General features: G+C 41.7%; 1 protein-coding gene across 1 annotated transcript in view; it reads right to left on the bottom strand.

Moving 5' to 3' along the window:
• The window catches only part of LOC135057277 (vasoactive intestinal polypeptide receptor 1-like), a 335,092-nt gene that overhangs the window by 141,938 nt on the left and 166,616 nt on the right, over positions 1–26,538 (bottom strand). Inside the window, exons 8-10 of the mRNA XM_063963168.1 lie at positions 23,041–23,138; positions 6,698–6,830; positions 6,444–6,597 (exon numbers count right to left, since the gene is read on the bottom strand). Coding sequence (XP_063819238.1) covers positions 6,444–6,597; positions 6,698–6,830; positions 23,041–23,138 — 385 coding nt within the window. The remainder of the gene's footprint in view (positions 1–6,443; positions 6,598–6,697; positions 6,831–23,040; positions 23,139–26,538) is intronic.

The raw sequence follows: 26,538 nt of genomic DNA, 5'->3' as shown, positions 1-26,538 counted from the left end.
GTTATTATTAAATGGAATCCTAAAGCAGAAAAGGCTTTTCAGGAGTTGAAGGGAGTACTGTGTCCCCAACCAGTTTTGATGACACCTGACTTTAAAAGGGAATTTGTGGTGGAAACTGATGCATAGGAAGTAGGGATAGGTGTAGTCCTGTCCCAGAACAAAGAGGGTGAAGAACATCCTCTTATTTACTTAAGCAGAAAGCTAAATGTACATGAAATAAACTAAGCCACTCTTTGAGAGAGAAACATTGTCAATAAAGTGGGCATTAGAAACTCTCAGATACTACTTAATGGGAAGAAAATTCAGGTTAAGCACTGATCAATATGCATAGAAATGGATGTCTGCAGCCTGAGAACTGTCTAAGTAGTGGTTGCACCTGTAGGAGCTATTAAAGGCAAAGCTGTAATTAGACTTTTTGGTGTCCTGTGCCAGAAAGAAAATTGGTGCCCCCCCCCCCCCCCCATTTTTCCATTAGGAACATAAGGCTCATGCCCTCGTAGGGAAGTAGGGAAGGGGTGTTACAAAATTGATTCCAGAGAAAGCCCTTGCTATGACACCCCGTCCCTTAATTTTCTTGTAGTGTTCTATAAATGTATGTGAATAACATAAGTATATATATATATATATATATATATATATATAAACAAACAGTACTCTGGCACTCGTGGCCTCCCCAAATAATGGGTGTAACTTGCTCCGGTGCCCTCCTCAGGGACGAGACCCTTAGTATACATGCAAATGAACAAGAAGAGGCGGCACTCAGCAGGCTTATGAAAAACTTCAAAGTGATATATTCAGTGCAGTCAACGTTTCGGGGACCACCTCCCCGTCTTCAGGACCAAAGAAGACGGGGAGGTGGTCCCCGAAACGTTGACTGCACTGAATATATCACTTTGAAGTTTTTCATAAGCCTGCTGAGTGCCGCCTCTTCTTGTTCATTTGCATATATATATATATATATATATATATATTCATGCACTTAACTTGAGGGCTCGTTGTTATTCAGTTATAATACCCATGGCCAGATTAAGGGCCACATGGGCCTGGGGCTGAAATTGTTTTACGGACCTATACTGAGAAGGGGAGGAGCTGTGACCAGTGCTGAATGGGTGTGATCAGTGCTGCATGGGTGTGGTCAGTACCTTGTGAGTGTGTATACTGCTATACTATCAGTCCCAATGTCTCCCAAAATACATAAAAAATTACAGAATTTTGTTAGAAAACTAGAAATATAATTTTAATACGTATGATTTATGTTTGACCATGTGGCCAGCTTGGCGACTTGTTATCATCATACTGTCATGATAATGGATCTATTTTTATGTGGATTACTGGAGCTGGAGCTTCATCCACCCTTTTGTTATTCTGGCCCTGACAATACCTTTGGTTAAATAACATACTGCCATTCCAGTCAAACACCCTACTCATTGAGCTATTTGATCCTGCATAAAAGCTATGAGTTTCCTAACAGTATTAAGCTACTGGTACTTTATAAAAAAAAAAAAAAAATCAGCATTGCAATTGAGCAGATCAATGTAGTGTGCAGCCACACATCCAATCCCTTGTAGCCACACACTACATAGATCTGCTCAGCTGCAATGCTGATTATTTTTTCACAAAGTAAGCTTTAAATAGTTAGAATTCTCTACCTTTCTATGCAAGGGCAGATAGCTCAATGGATAGAGTGTCTGACTACAATGCCACAGGAGATGGGTTTGAGTCCATGTTGCAATGCAGGAAGGGCAGATTTAAAATGTGCAAAGAGATTAAGATTTGATAAGAGTTTGCCCAAACTCAAATCTAAATTGCTTTGTAACAATAAAAATGTGACTACACACAAAAGCAGCCACTATTTACCTGGCATGCAATAATAAAAAAATAGATGTATTTGCAACCCTTTTATAGTTTGCCAAAGTAAGTTTGTTTCATGAAACACGCATACATTGCATAAATGCAGGCACATTGGTAAGCAGAGAAGGCAGATGCTGAAAGAGAACTTCTTAAACTGTTTGTGATCCATAGCTCTAACAATACATTAGTCTCCTAACCTATTCTATTTTAACACAGTGGAGATTGCTCAAAGCTTAAAGATGAGGTAAAGTAGGTTGACCATATTATCCTTTTAACCTGGGACACTCATGAATTACACAGGTTCTGTGGCTGCTTAAAACCAGCTGAAATGCAGGCTTGTAGTCAGACAGCCACAGAACCTGTGTAATCCATGAGCATCCCAGGTAAAAGGGAAAATATGCTCAGCCTAGGTAAAGCCCTTATATTACCTGGTATCATGACTGAGGGCAGCTTCAGAAAAACAGGACTTTGTTATTAAAATGTACATGTTTATTTTTTTGTCATTCAAGATTGTCAGTTTATGCACAGATTTTTGTGATTTTGCTAACATCATTTTGTCTCCCATTTCAGTTTAATTAGTTGTTTATTCTTCTTTATTTTGGACTATTTTAAATTACAGTTTTTAAAAACTGAGATAAGCGAGATCCAATTAGAAATGCTAATTCAGAGTACCCATGGCGAGGTTGGCAACTTTTCTACAAAAAAGGGAGCTGGGAAAAGTGCAAGAAAAAGAGGGGAAACCACCCTGGACCCTAAAAAAATTGGTACTGGAGGATTTTCAAAAGGTGTCAAATTGGTGATTTTTGCACTTGTTATTAATAGTGGAAAAAATGATAGCAGCAAGTGTTTTTCATAAAAGTATTTCTAGTATTTTGTGGTACAGAAAAATGTATGTGTTTCAATGCCATTTTGTAAAAAGTTAGAATAAACACTTATACGGTCATATTCAATTGCCATAGACGGACCAATCCAATCAGCTGGGATTTTTCGATGGTGTACAGAGAAAAATCCATGTGTAAGCAGTACAAAACAAAGAGACCTTTGCTATCAGTGCTAACAATAAGACTACATATCTGTGTATGTAGCAAATAAAATAGAGGGGGTTTTGTCATATTTTGATCAAAACATTTATGATTGCAGCGAGAGCCGGCCCTAGCCAATTTGATGCCCTAGGCAAAATTTTAGCTGGTTCCCCCTAGCACTGCCGCTAGTTCTGCATCTGACCCAGCAACACTCAGGCAGTGGGGCCCACCGGGGGGGGGGGTTACCCTGTGCCCCTGTGGGCCAGTTGATCCCTGCATAATGCCCCACAGTAATGCCCATAATACACATAATTCCACACAGTAATGCACCTTACACATATGCCCCATATTAGTAATGCCCATAATACATCAAATTCCACACAATAATGCACCTTACACATATGAACCACATTAGTAATGCCCATAATACACATAATTCCACACAATAATGCACCTTACACATATGCCCCATATTAGTAATGCTAGTAGCTTTTTTGTTTATAAAACTTACTTTTGCTTGCTAGTGTGCTTGCAGTCAGTGTGTGCGCCCATGCAGCTCACTAGATCCATGACTGTGTTTTGTGAGATGGGGGTGGCAGGATGGGTGAGTGCTTGCGCTCGCACCCCATAAAGGGGCACCCATTCAAGAGATGTGACCTCACTGGGTATGCTGTCCTTTGCAAGCCTCACCCTTTATTTTAGCTTGTTGGTTGGACACAGATGGCAGCAAAGTCCAGATACTGCCATACTTGCTGGTTATACAAAATGACCAGTATCAAACATGTAGCAACTGTCCATTCTCTTTACTGTTCAGTGTGTTTGCTGGTGTATGTTACTCCCGGCAACTGCATGCCCTTTATTTTATACTGCAGGAGCGATATGCTCTGCTATCCAGTCTGACACATCTGAAAGTCACGCTGCACTGATGTTTCATATAGAAATAGCACAACGCAGCTTACAGACCATGTTACGGTGCTGGATGGCAGGGGAATTTTACAGCATGGACTGACTGAGAAATAAAGTGTGGGAAGAACTTATATGTTATATACCTGCAGACACCTGGGGTTTGCACAGGGATCAGGGACACAGGATAGCAGGGTCCCACTCCCCCATATGCACAAGCAGTGTAGGTGATGTCAGATTTATGTGGAGCAGTATTCCAAAATACACATGTGGTATCATAAGGAGCCATACAGTAATAACCTTATATAGTCAGTGAAAATGTCACAGGTCCAGGAATTGCAGTTACTGGGCTTCTGCTGTCTGATATCTTACAAGTCAGGGTCATTCAAGCATGTCGGAGGGAGTTCAAGGGACTGTCTGCATTCTATTTGACAAATGTAAACAGCAGTGTATACAAGTACTGATTGAATACATTTAGAAAGTAAAAGATAGTTTGCAGACTGTCCCTCCCAGCATGAGATACTGCAAGGACACACTTGGATGCCCCTAGACATGCTTGGATGCTCTAGGCAAATGCCTAATCTGCCTATAGCTAAGGCCGGCTCTGCTTGCAGCCCATGTCAAGGGACCCAGTGGCAAACGCAGGATTTCTAGAGGATTTCTAGAGGGAGGTTTCCAAATGCAATCCACAATCTCCCAATCTGCAGTAACGTTGGACCAAGTTCAGGAGTCTGGGAGACTGGTAAAAGAACCTAGTAATGACCTTGGACATTAATGAAAACATTGGTCTTTTTATACACTGGATACTGTATGTAATACCGTATTAATATTAAACACTGCACATTGTCTAGGGCAGTGATGGGGAACCTTTGGCACTCCATCTGTTGTTGAACTACACATACCAGCATGCCCTGCTACAGTTTTGCTCCTTGGCTATGCTAAAACTGTTGCAGGGCATGCTGGGATATGTAGTTCAGCTAGAGTGCCAAAGGTTCCCATCACTGGTCTAGGGTATAGGTTGTTACAAACATATTTAAATAATATAAATAAGTGGTCAGGAAAAGGTTAAACACACCATAATAATAAAATAAAAAAATAGAACCTGTACTGCATTTTCTAAGCACACATTCTCCCACCTCATGGTAAGGCTCCTGTCTCTTTATATTGGTAGCTACTGACTGAGGAGCCACACACACACTGGACAATTGCAGCAGCTCTGCTCTGTCTCTTAAACTGCATGATGTGGCGGCAGCTCTGGTAATAGTATTATATGCCAGTGCTATTGTTGTCATAATTTGGGCCACTTGCCAAGAGGAGGGGGTTTTCCGGGCAACCAGAAAGCTCCCCTGCATTTGCTTATGAGACCCAACTTTTCTGCAAGTGCCTACACTAGCATATATGTTCAGCACACCATTACATTGCAGTTAACTGTACTCACTGATAAAGAGGGGAACATATATATAGGGCAGGCTTGTGAGCCTCATCCAGCTAGGCAATTTATAGCCTTAAACTGTCATGATAGCACTAGACAAAGACATTTTGAAACAAAACATAAAAGACATATGCCCACGCTTGTTTTTACCCATATTGTACATAGTACCAGCTGTGACATTATTAATGCTCAAAGTGATGTGTACAGAAAAACATGATTTTCCTCTGAAAAAGCAATGTGGGTTTGTCATTCGATTGCAAATGAAGTTTGCAGTCTGAGTTTGCAAGTAGAATGGCTCACAGGACCCAACTTGCTCCCAATTGGATTGACCAAATGGGCGGTATTCAAATGATATATCACGCCCAATCTCCTTTCTAAAGTGATCACCGTTATCACACATATTGCGCCCATAGTTATCGTGTTTAGCTGGGCAAAGGGTTGGGCGCCCTCGCTACCCCAGGGGTAGCAAGCTAAAATTATTATCCCACGTCCTTCAGCAGAAACAGAATGGGTGTGAAAGGGGGGTGAAAATAATTGAATACCACCCAATGAGTCCAGGGTAAGAGAATATTTATTTAAAAAAAATGTCAAATAAATCTGGAAAATAAAAAAGGGAAGCTCACTGAAAAAGATTATTGCTGAACTATTGATGAAATAGCTAAATAATATGGGATATTTATAAGAGATCACATCCATTCATCTTTCCACTGGGTAGCTTTCTGTAAACAAGAACAGTGGATATAATTTACTAAAATGTGTATAAAACCCAGAGGTTCCGAAACTCAGTCCTCAAGAAACCCTAACAGTACGGGTTTTAAGGATAACCATGCTTGGGCACAGGTGACAAAATTAGTACCTCAGTCAATTTGATTTAATCATCTGTGCTCAACCATGGATATTCTTAAAAACTGGACCGTTAGAGTGCCTTGAGGACCGAGCTTGCATTCACCCATAACAACCTATCAACCATTTTCATTTAATAGTCTGAATCTTTTACATTGACTACTTACAGGAATGAGTAAGCCATAGTGACCAAACAACACCTAAAATGGGATACTGGCCTAACCCTTGACCCTTGAACCCCCCCTCCCCCCCCCACACAAACACACACATATCCCCAATTGAGCTATTTGAGTGCACATTTAGTAAATATTCTCCAGTCTATGTCACAGGAGCTGTACTGGAAAAGGTTAATGTAGCTTTAAAACGTATTGTATATATTTGTTAGCACTTACCCCAACCAATGACTATATACCACCAAAAATATCTTCTTTGTGAGGTAAATGTCAGGGTGAGCAGTGTGTGTAGATACATTCCCTCCACCAGCAGCCATGAGAAGTTAGCAAGGACAGAGTATTGGAAAAAAGCCACTGCTGCCTTACAGCTCGTCTGTAAAAGGAAGAATCATGTAGGTCAATCCACTTTTACAAGGTATTCTCTGTACAGGATTAGCCATGTCACAAGTTTTGCAAATATTATAGCCTTTTACCGTAGACATAGTACAATGGTCAACATCCTCATCGGCAAACAGAACAGCATCTTTAATGAACACGGCTGCACCACGTATGATGAAAGACACAAATAAGTTCATATGTATGAAATTTCTGGCACAGTGGAGATTCCTGGAAAAAAAAAATTCCATCAAAATATCACAGTATAGTTTTGTCTTCACTGGTTTTCTTGTTTGGGTTAAAATAATGATGTCTGAAACAACAGTTTAACATGTTAATTAATTTAAATAGAAACTTAATTTATATAGGCTATTTAACCACTTGCCTGGCATGGTTGCATCAGATGCGACCACACCAGGCTGTGCTTTCCCGGACATGGGGGGTAATTCAGATCTGATTGCAGCAGCACATTTGTTAGCAGTTGGGCAAACTCATGGGGGTAATTCTGAGTTGATCGCAGCAGCAAGTTTGTTAGCAACTGGGCAAAACCATGTACACTGCAGGGGGTCAGATATAACATGTGCAGAGAGAGTTAGATTTGGGTAGGTTATTTTGTTTCTGTGCAGGGTAAATACTGGCTGCTTTATTTTTACATTGCAATTTAGATTTCGGTTTGAATACACCCCACCCAAATCTAACTCTCTCTGCACATGTTATATCTGCCCCTCCTGCAGTGCACATGGTTTTGCCCAACTGCTAACAAAATTGCTGCTGCGAGCAACTCAGAATTAGGCCCCATGTGCACTGCATTTGTGGCAGATATAACATTTGCAGAGAGAGTTAGATTTGGGTGGGTTATTTTGTTTCTGTGCAGGGTAAATACTGGCTGCTTTATTTTTACACTGCAATTTAGATTTCAGATTGAACACATCACACCCAAATCTAATGGGACCTACACACTGACAGATCCGCCGCCGAGCTGCCCGAAGGCGGGTGTGCAGTGACGGGGGAAATGAAGTTTCTTCACTCCCCCGGTCACCTGGTTCCATAGCAGTGCAGGCAAATATGGACGAGATCGTCCATATTGGCTTGCATGCGCAAGTGACGGGGCTCCAGCGATGAATGAGCACGGGGCCGCGCATCGTTCATCACTGGTGCTTCCACACTGAAAGATATGAACGGTATCCCGTTCATTAATGTACGAGATCATTCATATCTTTTAGTATTATCGCCCAGTGTGCAGGGCCCATTACTCTCTCTGCACATGTTATATCTGCCCCACCTGCAGTGCACATGGTTTTGCCCAACTGCTAACAAATTTGCTGCTGCGATCAGATCTGAATTAGGCCCATGGTTGCATCTGATGCGACCAGTCAGAAATGCCCAGAGAGCAACAGCTGGAAGATAATCTTGCAGCAGCTGTAACTCTCAGAATGATCTCAATTACTTCTCTTTATAATAAGCAGGTCATCATCCTGTTATTAAGCAATGTTTTGGTTTATTCCAACCTTCGTTTATGCCTGACGAAAGTTTGAATAAAACGAAAAGTTGATTAATAACAGGATGATGACCTGCATATTATAAAGATAAGATATTGAGTGCTACTTCCACAAATTATCTGTATTGTACATTGATACTTAAGAAGGCACCAGGCAAGTTGAATTCAGTTTGTGTTGTGAGAAGTGCCGAGTGTCTGCATTCCATATATATATATATATATATATATATATGTTGAAATTCAGCCCGGCACTCTGTTTGTAATGTAAGATCTGCCCCGGTGCCTCCAGTAACGGAATCAATAGTAAATTAAAGAAGGCTGCGGCACTCGCTTCTACACATCTTGAAAAAGGGGTTAAAATCCCCGAAACGTCGATGTATTGACTTTGATGTTTCAATTATAACTAACTTTTTGACAAGACCTCGAGTGCCGCAGCCTTCTTTAATTTACTATATATATATATATATATATATATATATATATATATATATATAAAACAAATATAAAACCACAGCACTCGCCACCCCAGAAGCGGGGTGCAATGTCTGCACTCACCACTCATAGGATGGGGTGCATGTAGCCCATGGCCACCTACTTAAATATATACAAACAGAAAATTCAGCACTCACCATAGCAAACTCACTTATCCTCACAACATCAATAAATAAATGATGGGGGTTTAGTTAGTGAATTGGCCAATGCACAGAAGCCTGCAAACCAATCACCAAGGTACCCCACCTTCTGGCAGGTCCTACACTATCACAGAGTCTTAAAAATTAAAACCTGGCAATTGTATCACACATGACTGTCACACTGAACTGACGATCATTACTATCCTCTAGTGAGGGATTTTTGACTGTTGTGTTCCTTTATGGATTATTCTTCCTGAAATCATGTGTGAAGACTTATGTGCTGGTGTACTCGTCTGTTCCACTACAGTGTCACACTGTTGAACTATTTAGTTCTAGTTATGACTGTTTAACTCATTATCAAAATATGAAAACGTGTATGGCTTGTCTTGATAAAGGCTCTCGTTGTTGAGCCGAAACGTCGACCCAATAAAGCCGACTATGACCTTAGAGATTCTGATTGGACTTTATTTGTGAAGGAGAGTGCCCCCCAGGAAACTGGAACTAAGGGTAAATTTGTGGACCCACCCTAATCGTGTGGATTCTACTGGGTGCACCCCACTGTTGACCCTACACAGATGTGAGTGCAGGACTTCCTTGGATATATATATATATATAAATATATATATATATATATATATAAATATATATATAAATATATATATATATATGTATATATACATATAAAATAGAAGTGGGAGCATAGCAGGCACTCTCTGTTAGAACAGCTACTACCGGGGTGCCCTCATAAGAGTAGATGCACAAATAATAGGTGGTTCCCTGGATAAGACCAGCAAGTCATTTCCTAGGATAGGAACCAGGCGGCACTCCCCGGATTTAGTATAAATCAAGCTTTTATAACTCGATAGAAGAAAAAGTGCATTACAAGTGAAAAAAACATGGGCCCTCATTCCGAGTTGTTCGCTCGCTAGCTGCTTTTAGCAGCATTGAAAACGCTAGGCCGCCGAGCTCTGGGAGTGTATCTTAGCTTAGCAGAATAGCGAACGAAAGAGTAGCAGAATTGATACTAAATATTTTCTTGCAGTTTCTGAGTAGCTCCAGACCTACTCCTAGATTGCGATCAGCTCGGTCCGTTTAGTTCCTGGTTTGACGTTACAAACACGCCCTGCGTTCAGCCAGCCACTCCCCCGTTTCTCCAGACACTCCAGCGTTTTTACCTGACACGCCTGCGTTTTTTAGCACACTCCCGGAAAACGCTCAGTTACCACCCAGAAACGCCCCTTTCGTGTCAATCACTGACCGATCAGCAGTGCGACTGAAAAGCGCCACACGAACAACAGCAAAACTGCTAAGTTTTTAGTTAAATAACTATGCGCATGCGCCCTGCGTACCATGCGCATGCGCATTTAGCAACAAATCGCAGCATAGCGAAAATCGGCAACGAGCGAACAACTCGGAATGACCACGATAGTGCAAAATTCCGACGTTTCAATGCCTCACAGGCATTTTTTTCAAGGTGCACAATGCATTGAAATTTTTTTTATATATATATATATATATATATATATATATATATATATAAAAATAAAACTGTGTTGTATAGAAGTTCTTAACCTAATTTAATCATAAATAAACTACAGTTTCTGAATGGTTTTTGGTAAAAATATTAGCCCATTAAGAGGTTAAATAATGACTAAAATCAGATAACTAGGAAACTGAAACTAAACAATAGAATGAAAATTGATGTGTCATATTATTGCAGCTCCTAATTTAAAAACATGAATAGCTATAGTAGTAAATGCAACCCAAACAATGGTCATTTAATAACCACCAATAGGAGCACAGATATTAATAGTACAACGCACAGCATATAAATAAAACCACATAATAACTGTTAGCAAGATAAATGAATCTGATTAAACAACAGACTGCACAGCAATATCTTCAATTAATTGGCATAAAATGGTTGTAAATTTCAAGATGTTTTGTGATACTGATTCCAATAACCTTGTAAAATGACTCAGTAATGATTATTATCCAGTGAGGTCCCACAATTGTTTGATGATTAATCTTAATAGAATTCCGGAATAGAACAATGCTGTAAAATGAATCCAGTGGGAGGCTCAATTAGCATGCATCCAGACATCGTTCACCCCGCATTCTATAAAACATTTGTATAGTGTAAACCCATGCATAAAGGGGGTCATTCTGAGTTGATCACTCGCTAGCAGTTTTTAGCAGCCGTGCAAATGCATTGTCGCCGCCCACTGGGGAGTATATTTTTGCTTTGCAGAAGTGCGAACGCTTGTGCAGCAGATCGCCTGCAAAATCTTTTTGTGCAAAACTAGACCAGACCTTTAGTTACTGTTCGTGTGCGGTGATTCTAACGATGGAGAGACGGCTTTTGATGTCACACAGTGTTCGCCCAGCCACGCCTGCGTTTTTCCAGACACACCTGCGTTTTTCTAAGCATTTCCTGAAAACGGTCAGTTGCCACCCAGAAACGCCCACTTCATGTCAATCTTCTTGCATTCGGCCGTGCAACTGGAATCTTCGTTAGATCCTGTGCAAACCCACGATGCTCATTGTACCCGTACGACGTGCCTGCGCATTGCGGTGCATATGCATGCACAGAAATGCCAATTTTTAGCCTAATTGCTGCGCTGCGAACAACGGCAGCTAGCGAATTACTCCCAAAGTCCTGTGACGCTATTGCAATAAAAGGATTCATATTCTGGACTTATGTATTCCTACAATGAATAATCGAAGTGTGATGATATGGCACTGCATGTCCACAAGATGGCAGGACTCATTAAGCATTGGACAGGAGCTGAATAAGGATTGCTGCTATAGACATGAACAGATATATAGAATGAGCAGATATTAGAATGGGCTATTATATAGCCAGTAACATTTGTACCCATATCACTGCTTTCATGTACTTTTCTGTTATTTTGACAATATACTTGTATCTTATCATTGGGTCTTACTATAAACCCACTAAAATGTAAGATTTGTTCGCCCTTCCCCACAGGACACCTTAACCACATCTAGCGATCTTCAAATGCAATACCAGCAATCTAGTGATCTGTAGATGCAAGACCAACAATCTAGTGATCTACAGATGCAATACCAGCAATCTAGTGATCTACAGATGCAATACCAGCAATCTAGTGATCTGTAGATGCAAGACCAACAATCTAGTGATCTACAGATGCAATACCAGCAATCTAGTGATCTGTAGATGCAAGACCAACAATCTAGTGATCTACAGATGCAATACCAGCAATCTAGTGATCTGCAGATGCAATACCAGCAATCTAGTGATCTGTAGATGCAAGACCAACAATCTAGTGATCTGTAGATGCAAGACCAACAATCTAGTGATCTACAGATGCAATACCAGCAATCTAGTGATCTACAGATGCAATACCAGCAATCTAGTGATGTGCGGATGCAATACCAGCAATCTAGTGACCTGCAGATGCACAACTAATGATCAATGTTTTGATTGTGTTCATGGAGATGATAAGTTATCTACGTATCTGCAAAAAGAGCTATTGTAATAATGTATCAGTTTTTCCTCAGTTTTTTGTTTTTTTATTGTTGTTTTTGTCCATTTAGTCTTTGGTTTTATAATTTAGTTTAGATTTGATATTCCCAGTCCATGCTATTGTATATCATTGTATTATTATTTTAATTTATTGAAATAATTGTTATTTATTTATTTGCAATTTATATTTACTGAAAACCAACAATGGAGAAAAATGGACAAGTCAATACTGTTTTAGAAACTGTAGACTGTAGAAAACACAGCAGATCACATGGAAGGCATTGGCAGTTGTTGTGACTAAATTTCACATATTTGGGTAAATGTATAAACAGTCAGTATGGGGCAGAAGCGATATTAGTGCACGTTATGTGTGTTATACCGCTTCCCCCCATGTATAATTGCTGCGGAGTGTGCCTCTGTCCATATCAGCGTTGCTATCTATAAGACAGCAGGCCGATATGCGCGGGCAATGTATGAACGGTCAGCATCGCTGACTTTTCCAATGCCTGCAGCTTTCAATTTCGACAGCTGCAGGTGGCAATTCCCATATACCACAGCAGGGACAGAGCTGTGGCGGGTGCCGGCTCCTGACAGCGCGGGGGATCTTGCATGAGTAGCAAGATCCCGTGCATGCGCAGAGGAGCTAGCCGGAAAGGAGACACAGTGCATCAGCTCTCAGCTAAGGGGGACATCGCCGGAGGGGGAAGCTTTGGCTCCTCCGCTTTGGCAGACAAGATGTTGATACATCTTGTCGATGTCCCTTCCTGCTTCACCTCAGTAGTGAGGCAAAGCAGGAAGTGTTATAGCAGCGTGATATGTGCCGTTATAATACATTTACCCCATTGTTTTTAAATTGAGAATACATACTGTAAAACAAAGACAAATGAAGAGAGAAAGACAGGAAGCCGGGGGGGAAAGGGGGAGGTGGGAGGCAAACCCATATGCTGGGGATTGAAGTTTGTATACCTAACGTCTAGATTTAAGAAGAAACCCTCAATTAAGTTTCATGGCACAGCGTTCTCAGGAAAGGCAAACACAAATGGCCAGGATGATCCCTTCACGTCTTTTGGTGAAATGACTGATAAAGGTCAGACTCCTTAACTAAGAGTCATGGGGACCAAACTGCTGTAAAATCTTGGAGTTTACTTGTCAAGGTCAACATGAGGTCATCCATGGACATATAGTGAGGAAGCCACACACACTACTCAGTCATAGAAGAGTCTCTCTTGGATCGCCAGTGGTCCAGGATGACTGCTTTATATGCTCTGAAAATATGATTCAACAGTGATTTCTTATAGTGCACCTGAGATCTACATAAAAGATTAAAAAACTAGGTCAAGAGTAGATCTTCCTGGTGGATAATGCCAGCAGTCACTGTCACCATATTCCTGAATGAATGCAGGAAAGGGCATTTCCACCATATGTGTAGCAGTATTCCGAAGGCATTATTGCACCATCAGCAGGTGTTAGGAATCCTGGGGTACATTTTTGCTAAAGACTAGGGCATATATACCAGAGGGACATGACTTTATGGTGAGTATCAACCACCAACATATTAACTGAGCTATTAAGCATGTTATTAAAACATTTTTGGCCAGTCATCTTCACCCACTAATCCCTTCAACTATTTCTTCACAAGCTCACTTGTGAAGTTTGACCTATTTGAAAAGACACAATTTATAAATGGAAGACGGGTGGTGCCAAAGGTGCATCTGAGACAAGTACATGGTTTCAAAAGGAGTAAGTCCTCTCATCTCAGACTCCAGGCCAGTTTAGTTTTATCTGCCTAAACTATTGGGATTTATTACTAATAAACACCTTCAACTTGTCATCCCATTATAGCTTTCACAAAGGAATTGCATAACACTTAAAGGTTGGTAGGTACCAACTGACTCTTGTTATTCCCTTACTCTCATTTATATGCAGGATGCTCCTGCATCTACTTCCAGCAGTTTTGGGTTTGTTGTAGTAATAAAATGCATCCTGGCAGCATCCATTACCTTTATCTTTCACCATATTATACTCTAACACCCACCACTATTTTGTGGCAAGTACAGACTCCTGTCCATGTTTCTTTTTTCTGAGTTCTTCAGAAATAGGGTCAATAATAATGTGATACTTTTTTCCTGTCTTAAGTGACAACATATGGAAATCATCTATAAAATGACTCTTTATACCTTCAGTAAAAGTCTATTAACTGTAAAGGCACCTGGGATCAATACTGTGAATATACGGTAGTCTGCAACATTGCATGTAAAGCAGGTCTATACATAATGTCTAGATTAATCCAGTTTAAAGGTAGTACCTTAGAGAGAATTAAACACAAGCCCAAGATACCAGGCTATTATTAGTGATGCCTATAGACTACAGTACATCTTTTCTACCCTAAATATGCAGTTGTCATTTAGACACGTATTAAACACCGAAGGAATATTCACTAATGAATAACAAATGACTCTATATTTCTGTTCCCGCTAGTGAGGTTTAACCACTTTATTATCATTTTGTACAGACATTCGTCTGCCAAGAAAGAATTAGGAGTTCTATTCGTGCTACTCCTATTTGTATATTAAGAGCTGTCAGAGTTTATTAAGTATTTCCAAAAGGGGGAATATTGTGTTCTTATAGCTGACTGGGTCATAAAGCTCTGTCCCAGCACTCATTACATAATACACCTGTGATTCCTCGCATATTACACCAAACTAATGGAAGGACACAATTCATGAGTGAGTGTCAATCAAATGTCTGATTTTATATACCTGTGGGAAGCTGTGACATTAAAATAAAAATATTCTCATGAATGAATGGCTCTCGAGAGTAGGAAATCAGGGCCATGAATACTTATTTTCCTATCAGGTTTTGTTTTTCTATTCTGATTATGAAATTTTAAGAAAATGGGTTGAATCTTATCAAAACAAGAGATTTTACTCTTTTTTTCCCACAAAATAATCATAGCTCCCTATCTATCAAGCACTCCCTGCCTGTGCAGACTATCTACATGGAAGAATTTTTGACAAGGATTGCAATTACAACCATATAGTAGCTTCTTCAATCACCATTGTGGGATCGCCATAGCAAGAGACAATGGGTTTGATTCATGTTTGTAAGTAAAGAAAAAAAGCAAGCAACTGGGCAAAACCATGTTGCATTGCAGGTGGGACAGATGCAGAGAGATTTAGATTTGAGTGGGTTATATTCATTCTATGCATGGCAGGAGTATAACTCCCAGAGGCAATGGAGATGCCTACGTCTGGTCTCCAAGACCTGAAGAAGCACCTGCATGTACAGCAGCACAAGTGTGATGCACTTCCAATGGAACCCTGTGATGCACCCGCTGCTGCTGCTGCTTGATAAAGGTGGAAACACCAAAATGTTGATTTGAGAACTGACATATTAGTCATTTATTTGAATTGAATGAGGACCTGTAAGTGCCATCTTTTTTACAATTCTATGTTTGGGGCCAACACAACCCGGGAGGGCACCAGGGCAATAAGGAACTTCTAGCAAATGAGTGCCGGCATTTTGTTTATGTATATATAGAAACTGAAGGTGGGGCACCAAACTCCAACTTGCCTCCGGGTGACAGGTTTTGGTTTTGGTTTTTGGATCTGGATGATTTAAAAAACAAACAAACATAAAAACAGCTAAAATCACATAATTTGGGGGTAATTTTGGTCCTACAGTATTATTAACCTCAATAATATTCATTTCCACTCATTTTCAATCTATTCTGAACACCCCACACCTCACAATATTGTTTTTAGGCCAAAAGGTTGCACCAAGGTCGCTGGATGACTAAGCTAAGTGACCCAACTGGGCGGCACAAACACCTGGCCTATCTAGGAGTGGCACTGCAGTGTCAGACAGGATGGTACTTTTAAAAACTAGGCCCCAAAGAGCACATAATGCAAAGAAGAAAAAGAGGTGCAATGAGGTAGCTGGATGTCTAAGCTAAGCAACCCAAGTGGGTAGCACAAACAGCTGGCCCATCTAGGAGTGGCATTGCAGTGTCAGACAGGATAGCACTTTTAGAAAATAGGCCCCAAAGAGCACATAACGCAAAGAAGAAAAAGGTGCAATGAGGTAGCTGGATGACTTTGCTAAGTGACCCAAGTGGGCGGCACAAACACCTGGCCCATCTAGGAGTGGCACTGCAGTGTCAGACAGGATGTCAGTTTTAAAAACTAGGTCCCAAAGAGCACATACTTGACAATGTTCTTTAATTTAATTTAATTGACACTTGACAATGACTTCTGATGAATGCGCTACAGGTGACATATAAGGGAGGATGTTCCAAGGTGGTTAACTTCCTTACCCGTACTTATTATGGATTGACAAAGGAAACAGATGGCTTGACACCTGGATTTGAGGAGAAATGATTCCACACCAAAGAGGTGGCTTTTTTGGTATATTGTCCAGGCATGACAATGGGCTTTTTCATCACCGGGCTAACAACTGTCTCCACTGGTGCCTTATTCAAACAGACCACATCACCATCAGAATCCTCCTCTTCAACTTCCTCCGCAGCGCCAGCTACACCCACATCCTCATCCTGGTGTACTTCAACAGTGACATCTTCAATATGAATATCAGAAACTGGACTGTGGGTGCTCCTTCCAGCACTTGTAGAGGGCGTGCAAATGGTGGAAGGAGCAACATCTTCCTGGCACACTTAGACTCTCTTGGGTATTTGTGATGCCATCTTAGAATGCTCAGTTCTTTGATGTGCTTTTACCAGCTTAATTTAATTTTTCTAGCGGGAGGGTGAGGGCTACCATCGTCATGTAAAGCTGAACCACTAGTCATGAATATAAACAATTTGAAATGTGAAGAATGATCACACACACTTGCGCCAAAGACAGGCAGCCTGTATAAGTGGTAAAAGTGTCACCAACACTTTAAATACAACAAAGTCAAAAAGGGTTACCACATTAATTCATGGGCGCTTGTCAAAAGTTTGTCAGAAGGCTGACTCACGTCAAGATTCTAGTGATATCGTGACCTTAAAGACAATATAGACACATAATAGTGTAACACTGTATAACATTGACACAATATCCCAAATCGCCTTCCAATTTAGACTCGTACCAAATGTGGTGGTCTACAATAAAGTAGTCAGTATTCACTATATATGGGAGGTATCTGGGGGCAAGTGAAGGACTTTCCTGCCGTTGATGACGACTCCTGGGGACGCCAGGTTGAATCTGCAATAACGTGCATTTGTCTACTTATATCTATAGACCATTCGATCTGGTGAGCGTCCACTTGCTCTATGAGTTTTTATGTTGCTGCATTAAAATAATTTTATTGTGGTAATACACTATTGAGCTTCTCTTCATTCACATATTCACTGTGCATGGGCTAATCGAGAGAAGAGCTACATTGCACGTTATTACAGAGGTTGTCTGGACTTAATTTGGTCTCGTCCATAGATCCGGTACAGTCTCCTCTGGTCCCAGCCAGTTCAAGTTCATCAGGATTCAATCTAGATCCTTCCATTTGTTCAGGTAAAGAACTTATAAGAAGTGTCCTGGGGCCACTCCTAAAGGAGGGGGTGCTGTCACGATCTAGGTAATTCCTTATCAGTATTTACCTTCCAAATGCCTCCTGAGACTGTCCCAGTGTTCCAAGCCTGGATTCCATCTGCACTGTCTGTGTGCAGCACGCTGCATCTCATTGTCTCAAATCTCTTTACTGTGATTCTGGCAGCTTCATGGTTAAAGCTCACATTCAAGTTACAAACAATCTTTCCCTCCAAAAGCTACCATGGGCGCAGCCATGTTTTCCTAATCACATGTTACCTTTCAGCCTATCAGCTGCACTCTGCTCTCAGCCTGATTACACAGCAGCTGCACTCTGGTCTCTGGTTAATCAGCCAGCCAATCCCTGCTTCCCAGCAGGTATAAATATCCTGTTCCTGGGGTGGAAAGATGTCAGTGCTTCAATTGTCTTCAGTGATTCCAGTGTGCAGTTCTCCCATGGACTTTCTCTGCAGTACAGCCTGACTCCCTGGTGATTACACTCTGCAGTGTAACCCGACACTCCAGTGATTAACCCTCTACAGTCTACCCTGATTCACCTGTGTCTGAACTCCGGCTTTCCAGCAGCCATTCTCCAGCGATCCCCAGCATCACTTCATGCTTCACCTGTGCTTCTAAGTACAATAGTGCATTTCTATCTGCGAACCCCAGCTTCACTCAAAGCTTACCAACGATCCCAAAGTTACCATCGGTGTTCCGTCATCGATTCCAAGTCACCATCGGTGTTCCGTCATCGATCCCAAGTATTTCTCTGAACTGTGTTTCCTATTACCAGTACCAAGTCATCAGTATTCCTCTGAACTGTGTTTAATAAAACCTTTGAACTTTCCCTTGTTGTCGTGGTCACGCCTTCGGGCATTTGTTCTAAAGGTTCCCTGCATGTCCAAGAACTCTGTACTGCCTCCCAGGTACACATATATACCTCAGCCCCTACAACTGAGGCTTCCCCCTGGTCAGCACCAGCCCTCAGTTGTGACAGTAAGCACTGACCTAATGGATCCGGCCGTAGACCAGGTCCAAGCGACCAGGTCGATGCAAGAACTTGCAGCCTGCCTTGAACGTCAGGAGACTGCACAGGGCCATGTGATCCGCTGTCTCCAGGACCTCTCCTCTCGGCTGGATGGAATACAAGTAACCCTCCGTGGTTCAGGGGCGTCCAGTGTGCCGACTGCAGTACCTTTGGTGGTATCCCCACCCACCATTCCCGTTTCTGCTCCTTGTCTCCATTTACCGACACCTGCCAAGTTTGATGGTTCCCCAAAAGCCTGTCGGGGTTTCCTAAATCAGTGTGAGATATATTTTGAGTTACAGCCTGGCAGTTTCCCAACTGACCGCACCAAGGTTGCTTACATCATCTCCCTCCTCAGTGGCTCCGCCCTCGATTGGGTATCACCTCTATGGGCGAAGTCTGATGCCCTGCTCTCTTCATATGCAGATTTCGTGGCAACCTTCAGGCGCATCTTTGATGAACCAGGTCGTGTGACCTCTGCCTCCTCTGATATCCTCCGGCTACGTCAGGGGACACGAACAGTCGGTAAATATCTGGTACAGTACCAGATCCTAGCGTCCGAACTTTCCTGGAATGATGATGCTCTTTACTCAGCCCAAGGAGGGGCGTCTGTGTCTACAGCCCAAGGAGGGGCGTCTGTGTCTACAGCCCTAGGAAGCGTATCCAATGTTCAAGCTCTAGTAGGGGCATGTGAGTCTTCTCAAAAAGGAGTTTCTGATCTGTCAACCCCATGAGGGGTGCTGGAGAAAACAACCCTGAGAGAGGTGTCTGATTCATCAACCCCAGGAGGGGTCACCAAAGTTTCAGTCCCAAGGGAAGTATTCAGAGCCAAGTTCCCAGATGGAAATTTTTGTGCTACAGATGCAGTTATGAACTCCTGTTTGCCATCTTCAGAGAGCACCACCCTGTTGGCATCCAGAATGGACCATGTCCAGGATGGTCTAACTAAACACTCGGATACCACTCATTCCCGTTCTAACCGGATTCTGACTCCTTCAGTTCCAGTTGATTCAACTGTCTTTAGACTCAATCCGGTTCCATCCGTCTGTCTGAAGATTCCTTCGGTTCCAGCCGATTCCGATATCTCTGGACCCAATCCGGTTCCATCCGTAGGTCCAAAGACTCCTTCAGTTCCAGCTGATTCAACCGTCAATCCGAAGACTCCTCCGGTCCCAGCCGGTTCAAGCTTTTCTGGACCCAATCCGGTCCCATCCGTCTGTCCGGATCAGCCTCCTTCGGTTCCAGCCGATTCCAATACCTTCGGATATAATCCGATCCTATCCGTCGGTCTAAAGTCTCCGCCGGTCTCAACCGGTTCAAGGTTGTCTGGACTTAATTTGGTCTCGTCCATAGATCCGGTACAGTCTCCTCTGGTCCCACCAGTTCAAGTTCATCAGGATTCAATCTAGATCCTTCCATTTGTTCAGGTAAAGAACTTATAAGAAGTGTCCTGGGGCCACTCCTAAAGGAGGGGGTGCTGTCACGATCTAGGTAATTCCTTATCAGTATTTACCTTCCAAATGCCTCCTGAGACTGTCCCAGTGTTCCAAGCCTGGATTCCATCTGCACTGTCTGTGTGCAGCACGCTGCATCTCATTGTCTCAAATCTCTTTACTGTGATTCTGGCAGCTTCATGGTTAAAGCTCACATTCAAGTTACAAACAATCTTTCCCTCCAAAAGCTACCATGGGCGCAGCCATGTTTTCCTAATCACATGTTACCTTTCAGCCTATCAGCTGCACTCTGCTCTCAGCCTGATTACACAGCAGCTGCACTCTGGTCTCTGGTTAATCAGCCAGCCAATCCCTGCTTCCCAGCAGGTATAAATATCCTGTTCCTGGGGTGGAAAGATGTCAGTGCTTCAATTGTCTTCAGTGATTCCAGTGTGCAGTTCTCCCATGGACTTTCTCTGCAGTACAGCCTGACTCCCTGGTGATTATACTCTGCAGTGTAACCTGACACTCCAGTGATTAACCCTCTACAGTCTACCCTGATTCACCTGTGTCTGAACTCCGGCTTTCCAGCAGCCATTCTCCAGCCATCCCCAGCATCACTTCATGCTTCACCTGTGCTTCTAAGTACAATAGTGCATTTCTATCTGCGAACCCCAGCTTCACTCAAAGCTTACCAGCGATCCCAAAGTAACCATCGGTGTTCCGTCATCGATTCCAAGTCACCATCGGTGTTCCGTCATCGATCCCAAGTATTTCTCTGAACTGTGTTTCCTATTACCAGTACCAAGTCATCAGTATTCCTCTGAACTGTGTTTAATAAAACCTTTGAGCTTTCCCTTGTTGTCGTGGTCACGCCTTCGGGCATTTGTTCTAAAGGTTCCCTGCATGTCCCAGAACCCTGTACTGCCTCCCAGGTACACATATATACCTCAGCCCCTACAACTGAGGCTTCCCCCTGGTCAGCACCAGCCCTCAGTTGTGACATAATGTTTGTTTCCCCAGTGAATCTTTCCCTTCATGCCTCTGTAAACCTCACTACAAATGTCTCACTACTCCCTCTTACTCCTACAGAGACCTTAGGTACCCACTGCCTCTCCCTGTACCCCTCTCCTTGTTACCCACTGCCACCTCCCCCTGGCATCACCCACTTTTTCCTCGTCACCCTTTCCCCGGTGTTACCCACTCTGCCTCTCACTATCACCCTCTCTCTGTCACCCACTGCCTCTCCGTCTCCCACTATGTTTCCTTCATCCACTGCCTCTCCCCTGCGTCACTATAAACCCATCACCCTCTCTCTCGTGTCACCCGCTGCCTCTCCAAAGTGTCACCCTCTTCCCGTCTTATGAATACGATGTTCCCTTTGAGGCTATGACCCTTGTTGCTAGGTCATGCCCTTGTTGTGAGGCCACGCACACCTTCATGGACCACACGCCTTCGGCATGCACAAGGTGCCCCCCCTGTCATTTTTTCCTGGATCCGCCCCTGCTAGCATATGTAAATACGGGTGAACATGGGGGCAGTCCTTAACCAGCACATGATACACTTTACAAAAATATGATAAGCCTCCAGGCCACTTCACAGCTGCTCTATTACTGGAGGTCCCTAGTACTAAGTATAAGTCCAGGGCATGGACCCCACAAAGTCAGCTCAGGCCCAACCACCCGAGGGCAGCACACCATTGACTTACTATAGTGTTAATATGTGTTAATAAGAAAGAAGCAGGAGCTATAATATGTATTTAGCACTTGTGTAACACTTTTTTATTTTTCCACTAATTTTACTCTTTTGAGTATTTTACTAATACCCTTATTTTTGTATCACTTTCTAACATATATCTCCTGCTTCTTTCTTATTATTATTCTTATTTTTTGCAAAATATATGTAACGAAGAGCTCTAAATTTTCTATTATTATTATATAGTATACAGTTCTTGTTACTAACAGCCCGCAGAGTGCGTGGGAAAAATCATTTTGTTTTTCTTGTCTAGAAGTAACCCCCTCCTGCAGCACCTGAGGAGTGTTACCAGTTTGATTAGAGCAGTTTGCCATTATATATTGCATGATATACTTTAGAATGAGTGTCTCAGTTGTGCAGGTAACAGCCAAGAAAGCTCTCACATGCTAAATTGAAATTACTATTTAGAGCACAAACAATAATAACCCTTATTTTATATTAAAGATCAATCACATTTGAGGAGCAATGAAAATGAGATAATATAAAAAGTAAAAATGAAAGACAATTCAGTTGATTATAGTAATGTCTGAATACCTTAATATTATTTATTTTATTATATAGTTTTCTCTATTACAAAACTTGGAGCACTGTGGCAACCAGCTGTCAGTGTCATGTGTAATCTTCCAGTATTAATTGAGTGCATCTACTTATCTAATGTTTTCCATTGGAATTTGTTTATTCATTTCCATCCTGGTCTTTGGAATTCTAGGGATTTATTTACGAAGCCTCTGATCGCGTTTATGCACGATATTTAAAAGGGCAATGCTTTTACAATGCTTTTGAATATCGGTCATAAACATGATCAGAAGGGCGGGGTTTCACAACTCATTGTTTTTGTAAATGAACTCCCTAGTTTTAGATTCTGTGGGGTTTCTGTTTTTATCATTTTTGGGGGTGATAATTTAAAGCAATAATTCACTGAGAAATTATGTTCTAATCAACTGAGTTCCATTGAGCATATAAGTTATATTATAGCAGCTTGACAATACCCTGTGATTAAACAAAAAAAAAGAAAAAAACAGTTTTTTAAAAATCAGGTCTATGTCCAGTAAGTTATACTCACCTGAAGAGAGAGAAGATGCCTATGGCTGTGACAAGAGCTAGCAAGGATGAGGCATATCCACATGTGTATAAAATCTTTACTGTGTTAAACTCTCCCCTCTGAAATATGAAAAGATGGTTAATAAAGTCATAATCCTTTAAACAATTTCCATAGTTGTCAGATCACATTTATAGCTTATTTGAATAAGCTTCCAGTAGCTGAGGTATATTCTACCAAACATAATCCCATCTGTTTGACATCCTGTACAGTGGGGGGAATTTACCAGAAAAGTGCAACATGTACAGTAGACCAAAGCAGCTATTCAGTTATTTGCTAATCAATCAGTAATGACTAATTGCATACCTTCCAACTTTGTAAAGTTGGGAGGCAGGACACCGACGTGCTTCTTATGCGGGCCACTGATATTAAAGGGTATGGCCTTGTGGTTAGGGGTTTTTGCAAATTTGCGGGCTGACCAGCGCTGTGAGCTGCTAGCCACGCCCTCAGGCCATCTCTAAAGGTGAATAGATGCTGTTTGCATGCACACAGCATCTATTCACCGCTGCTCTGCTAAGCTTAGCAGTGACTGACAAGTTGCCTCCCAATTACCTCTCTCCCCAACGACACACGGGTGGGACAGCGGGACAGTCCCAGTAAAATGGGACTATCCCGCCAAAATCAGGACAGTTGGGAGGTATGCAAGTGGATGGTATGGGTTACTGTACATTTACACTTTCTTTTTTTTAGTAAACAATAGTGTTTCTTGATTCTAGGATTTCAATGTATAGAATGTGTTTCCACAAAAGCATGGGCGTATATATAATAGGTGCAGGATGTGTGATGCACACAGGCCCATGGGTCCCGGAAGGCCCACACTGCAAACCCTGCACCCATAAACTAAACTATATAATGTGATTTTTCCTGATAACTGGGCATGTGCTGTAGAGAAATCAAGGGTAAAATGGTTCAGTGCTGCAGTATTTTTCCACAGAGATTAGCGCTGTAGACTCTGGAAAAGTTGCAGAGTCTACTCTGCAGGCACAAGAAGGTTGGGTTCATAGTGGAGATTACACACACACACACACACACACACACACACACACACACACACACACACACACACACTCATCTCTAGAGCCAACTCTGCCCAAGGGGAAACTCAGATGCAAGGCACTTTTTAGTCTGAATAGTATAATTCAAAATACTATTAAATCTATTAATAAATAATGAAACAAATGGAATATTAATTAAAGGGAAAAAATGGTTTGTTACTCATCAAAAATGTAACTAAAATGAAAAAAAAATATCTCTGGAGACGTCAGCAAGCTGTCTATGACACTCCCACTGTGAAAGACCGGTCTCTATGGAGGAGTGCCACAGTGCGTAAGCATTGTGGGACTGTTTGGAAGAGTGTCACAACCTCAAATATATTTGTCAAAAACCTTCTAGCTGCAATAAGAGAATTAGGAATGACTACAGACATAATGATAAAGAAAATTATATTATTAAATATGATAATTGCATCTTAATGCATCAAAATGTTGTCATTGACAAATTGGTTTTAAAAAAAAACCTATAAATATGTTTTCACTAGTACAATTATTGCTAGATAATAAAAAACTATAAAAAAAACAAAGTATCACTAGAATAAAGGCATAATAATTATGAACATAAAAACAAAGCATAATGTAAAAGATAAAGGGGCATACTGTATTAATCACAATCCACATCTCAGATGTGGATTGGATGTGATAAATTCACCCGAATTGCATTGTGATATTAGAATACATCACAAGAATGTATCAAATATTGCATGCTGGGACAGAGTTTGCAAGAAAGCTCTGTCCCCGTGAATTCTCTCACCGCAGTATCAGGGTATTAATTATGATAAATACCCTGAGTGTGTGACTGTGCATGCGCTACCAGCTACATACTTCTGGTGTGACCCCCCGTGTATTAAATTGGGATACCGGCTTCACAGCATCTGAGTTCACTTTACTACACCTGCGGCCACAGCAGGAGCACATCGATAATCTGACTAGCTGCCCACACCAGATCACCAATCACCAGTTTCTCATGCAGGCGTTACTTTTAGTTTTTTTTTTGTTTTGTTTTTTACACTCTGATCTGTCCGTGGTGTATCAGACACACATGGTTGATCACTGGGGATGGATCTGAGCTTCCCTGCCAGCAGGCAGGGAAGGCTGAGATAGATTAGAGGAACCGCTGGATATCTGAAGATAGCGTTATTATCATAGGGCTCCCTCTGGTATTTTTTCACATTTTGAAATTAGTAAATTTGGGGAAATAATATTTCCTATTACAAAGTATGGGAAATGTGTTCCGACTACTAAAAAAAAAATATAAATCCAAGGACATAGAGGAGAATTTTACAAATTCTACTCCAATTGTCCAGTAGTACATTTGGGTGACACTAAAATAATATGTAAAGGGTGTCAAAACACCCTTTTCCACATTATTTTAGTAAAAATAATAGTGATAATTATGCCCGAAAGATATAACAAAACTGCTATGAGTTTCCTGCTGCCTGGCGTTTCCTCAGGCAATGAAGTGTGAATCACAATTGGTCACCAAATAACACCAGTAAAATTGGCATATTGTTTAAAAGAGGGGACTCCTCTCTATTAAATGATGTAATGCCCATAGATGTTTTGCCATGTGATGGAGATAGGTTAAGGTACCAAATATGCTCCATCTATAGAATAGAGGATCACAAGTGCTAAGGGGCTCCATAATTTCAAAGAGGAGAAAACCCTCTTTCTAATATGGGTGCCCTTAATTTTTGGAAGCAAGGTTGAGGGATATCCTTCCCAATCCCTGGACTCCATAAGTTTATAAAGAGTAGTGGGTTAATCACTGATAATCAGACATTACAGTATCTTCTTCTGTGGCATCTAATTTGAAAGAGGGGCCCCTATCCCCCCCATCTTGACAGCATGTGAGAAGGTAGGAATTTTATTTTTATGGGACACTTTGCTGTGGATGACAAGTGTGATGTGTCCTACCCATTTTTAGTTTACATGTGGAGGATGAGCACCACTCAACCATAAGCCGACCATAATGTACATTTCATTTCTTGAAATCTTAAATATCAATATTTAACTTTGTCTAAGCAACATATCAATGGCTCAGTCCCTTGATGCAATACACTGGGAAATGTCCTGGAGGGACACTTGATGTGCCCTGCTGTACACAGCTTTTCCAATCCTCCCCTGCCATCAACTGTGGGGTCAGCCTCCTGCAATGCCCAAAGCTCCTGCATGATACAGACAATATACAACTGTTGTCAACACCCTAGGGCAGAGGTTCCCAAATGCGGTCCTCAAGGCACCACAACAGTCCAGGTTTTAGCTATATCCATGGCTCAGCACAGATGGTTAAATCAAATTGACTAGGATGCTAATTAAGTCACCTGTGGCCAGGCATGGATACATTTAAAACCAGGACCGTTGGGGTGCCTTGAGGACCGAGTTTGGGAACCTCTGCCCTAGGGTTAAG

This window comes from Pseudophryne corroboree, chromosome 3, assembly GCF_028390025.1.
Source record: "Pseudophryne corroboree isolate aPseCor3 chromosome 3, aPseCor3.hap2, whole genome shotgun sequence".
Taxonomy (NCBI): Eukaryota; Metazoa; Chordata; class Amphibia; order Anura; family Myobatrachidae; genus Pseudophryne; species Pseudophryne corroboree.
The sequence above is the reverse complement of the archived record's forward strand: the minus strand, read 5'-3'. Positions and strand labels throughout refer to the sequence as shown.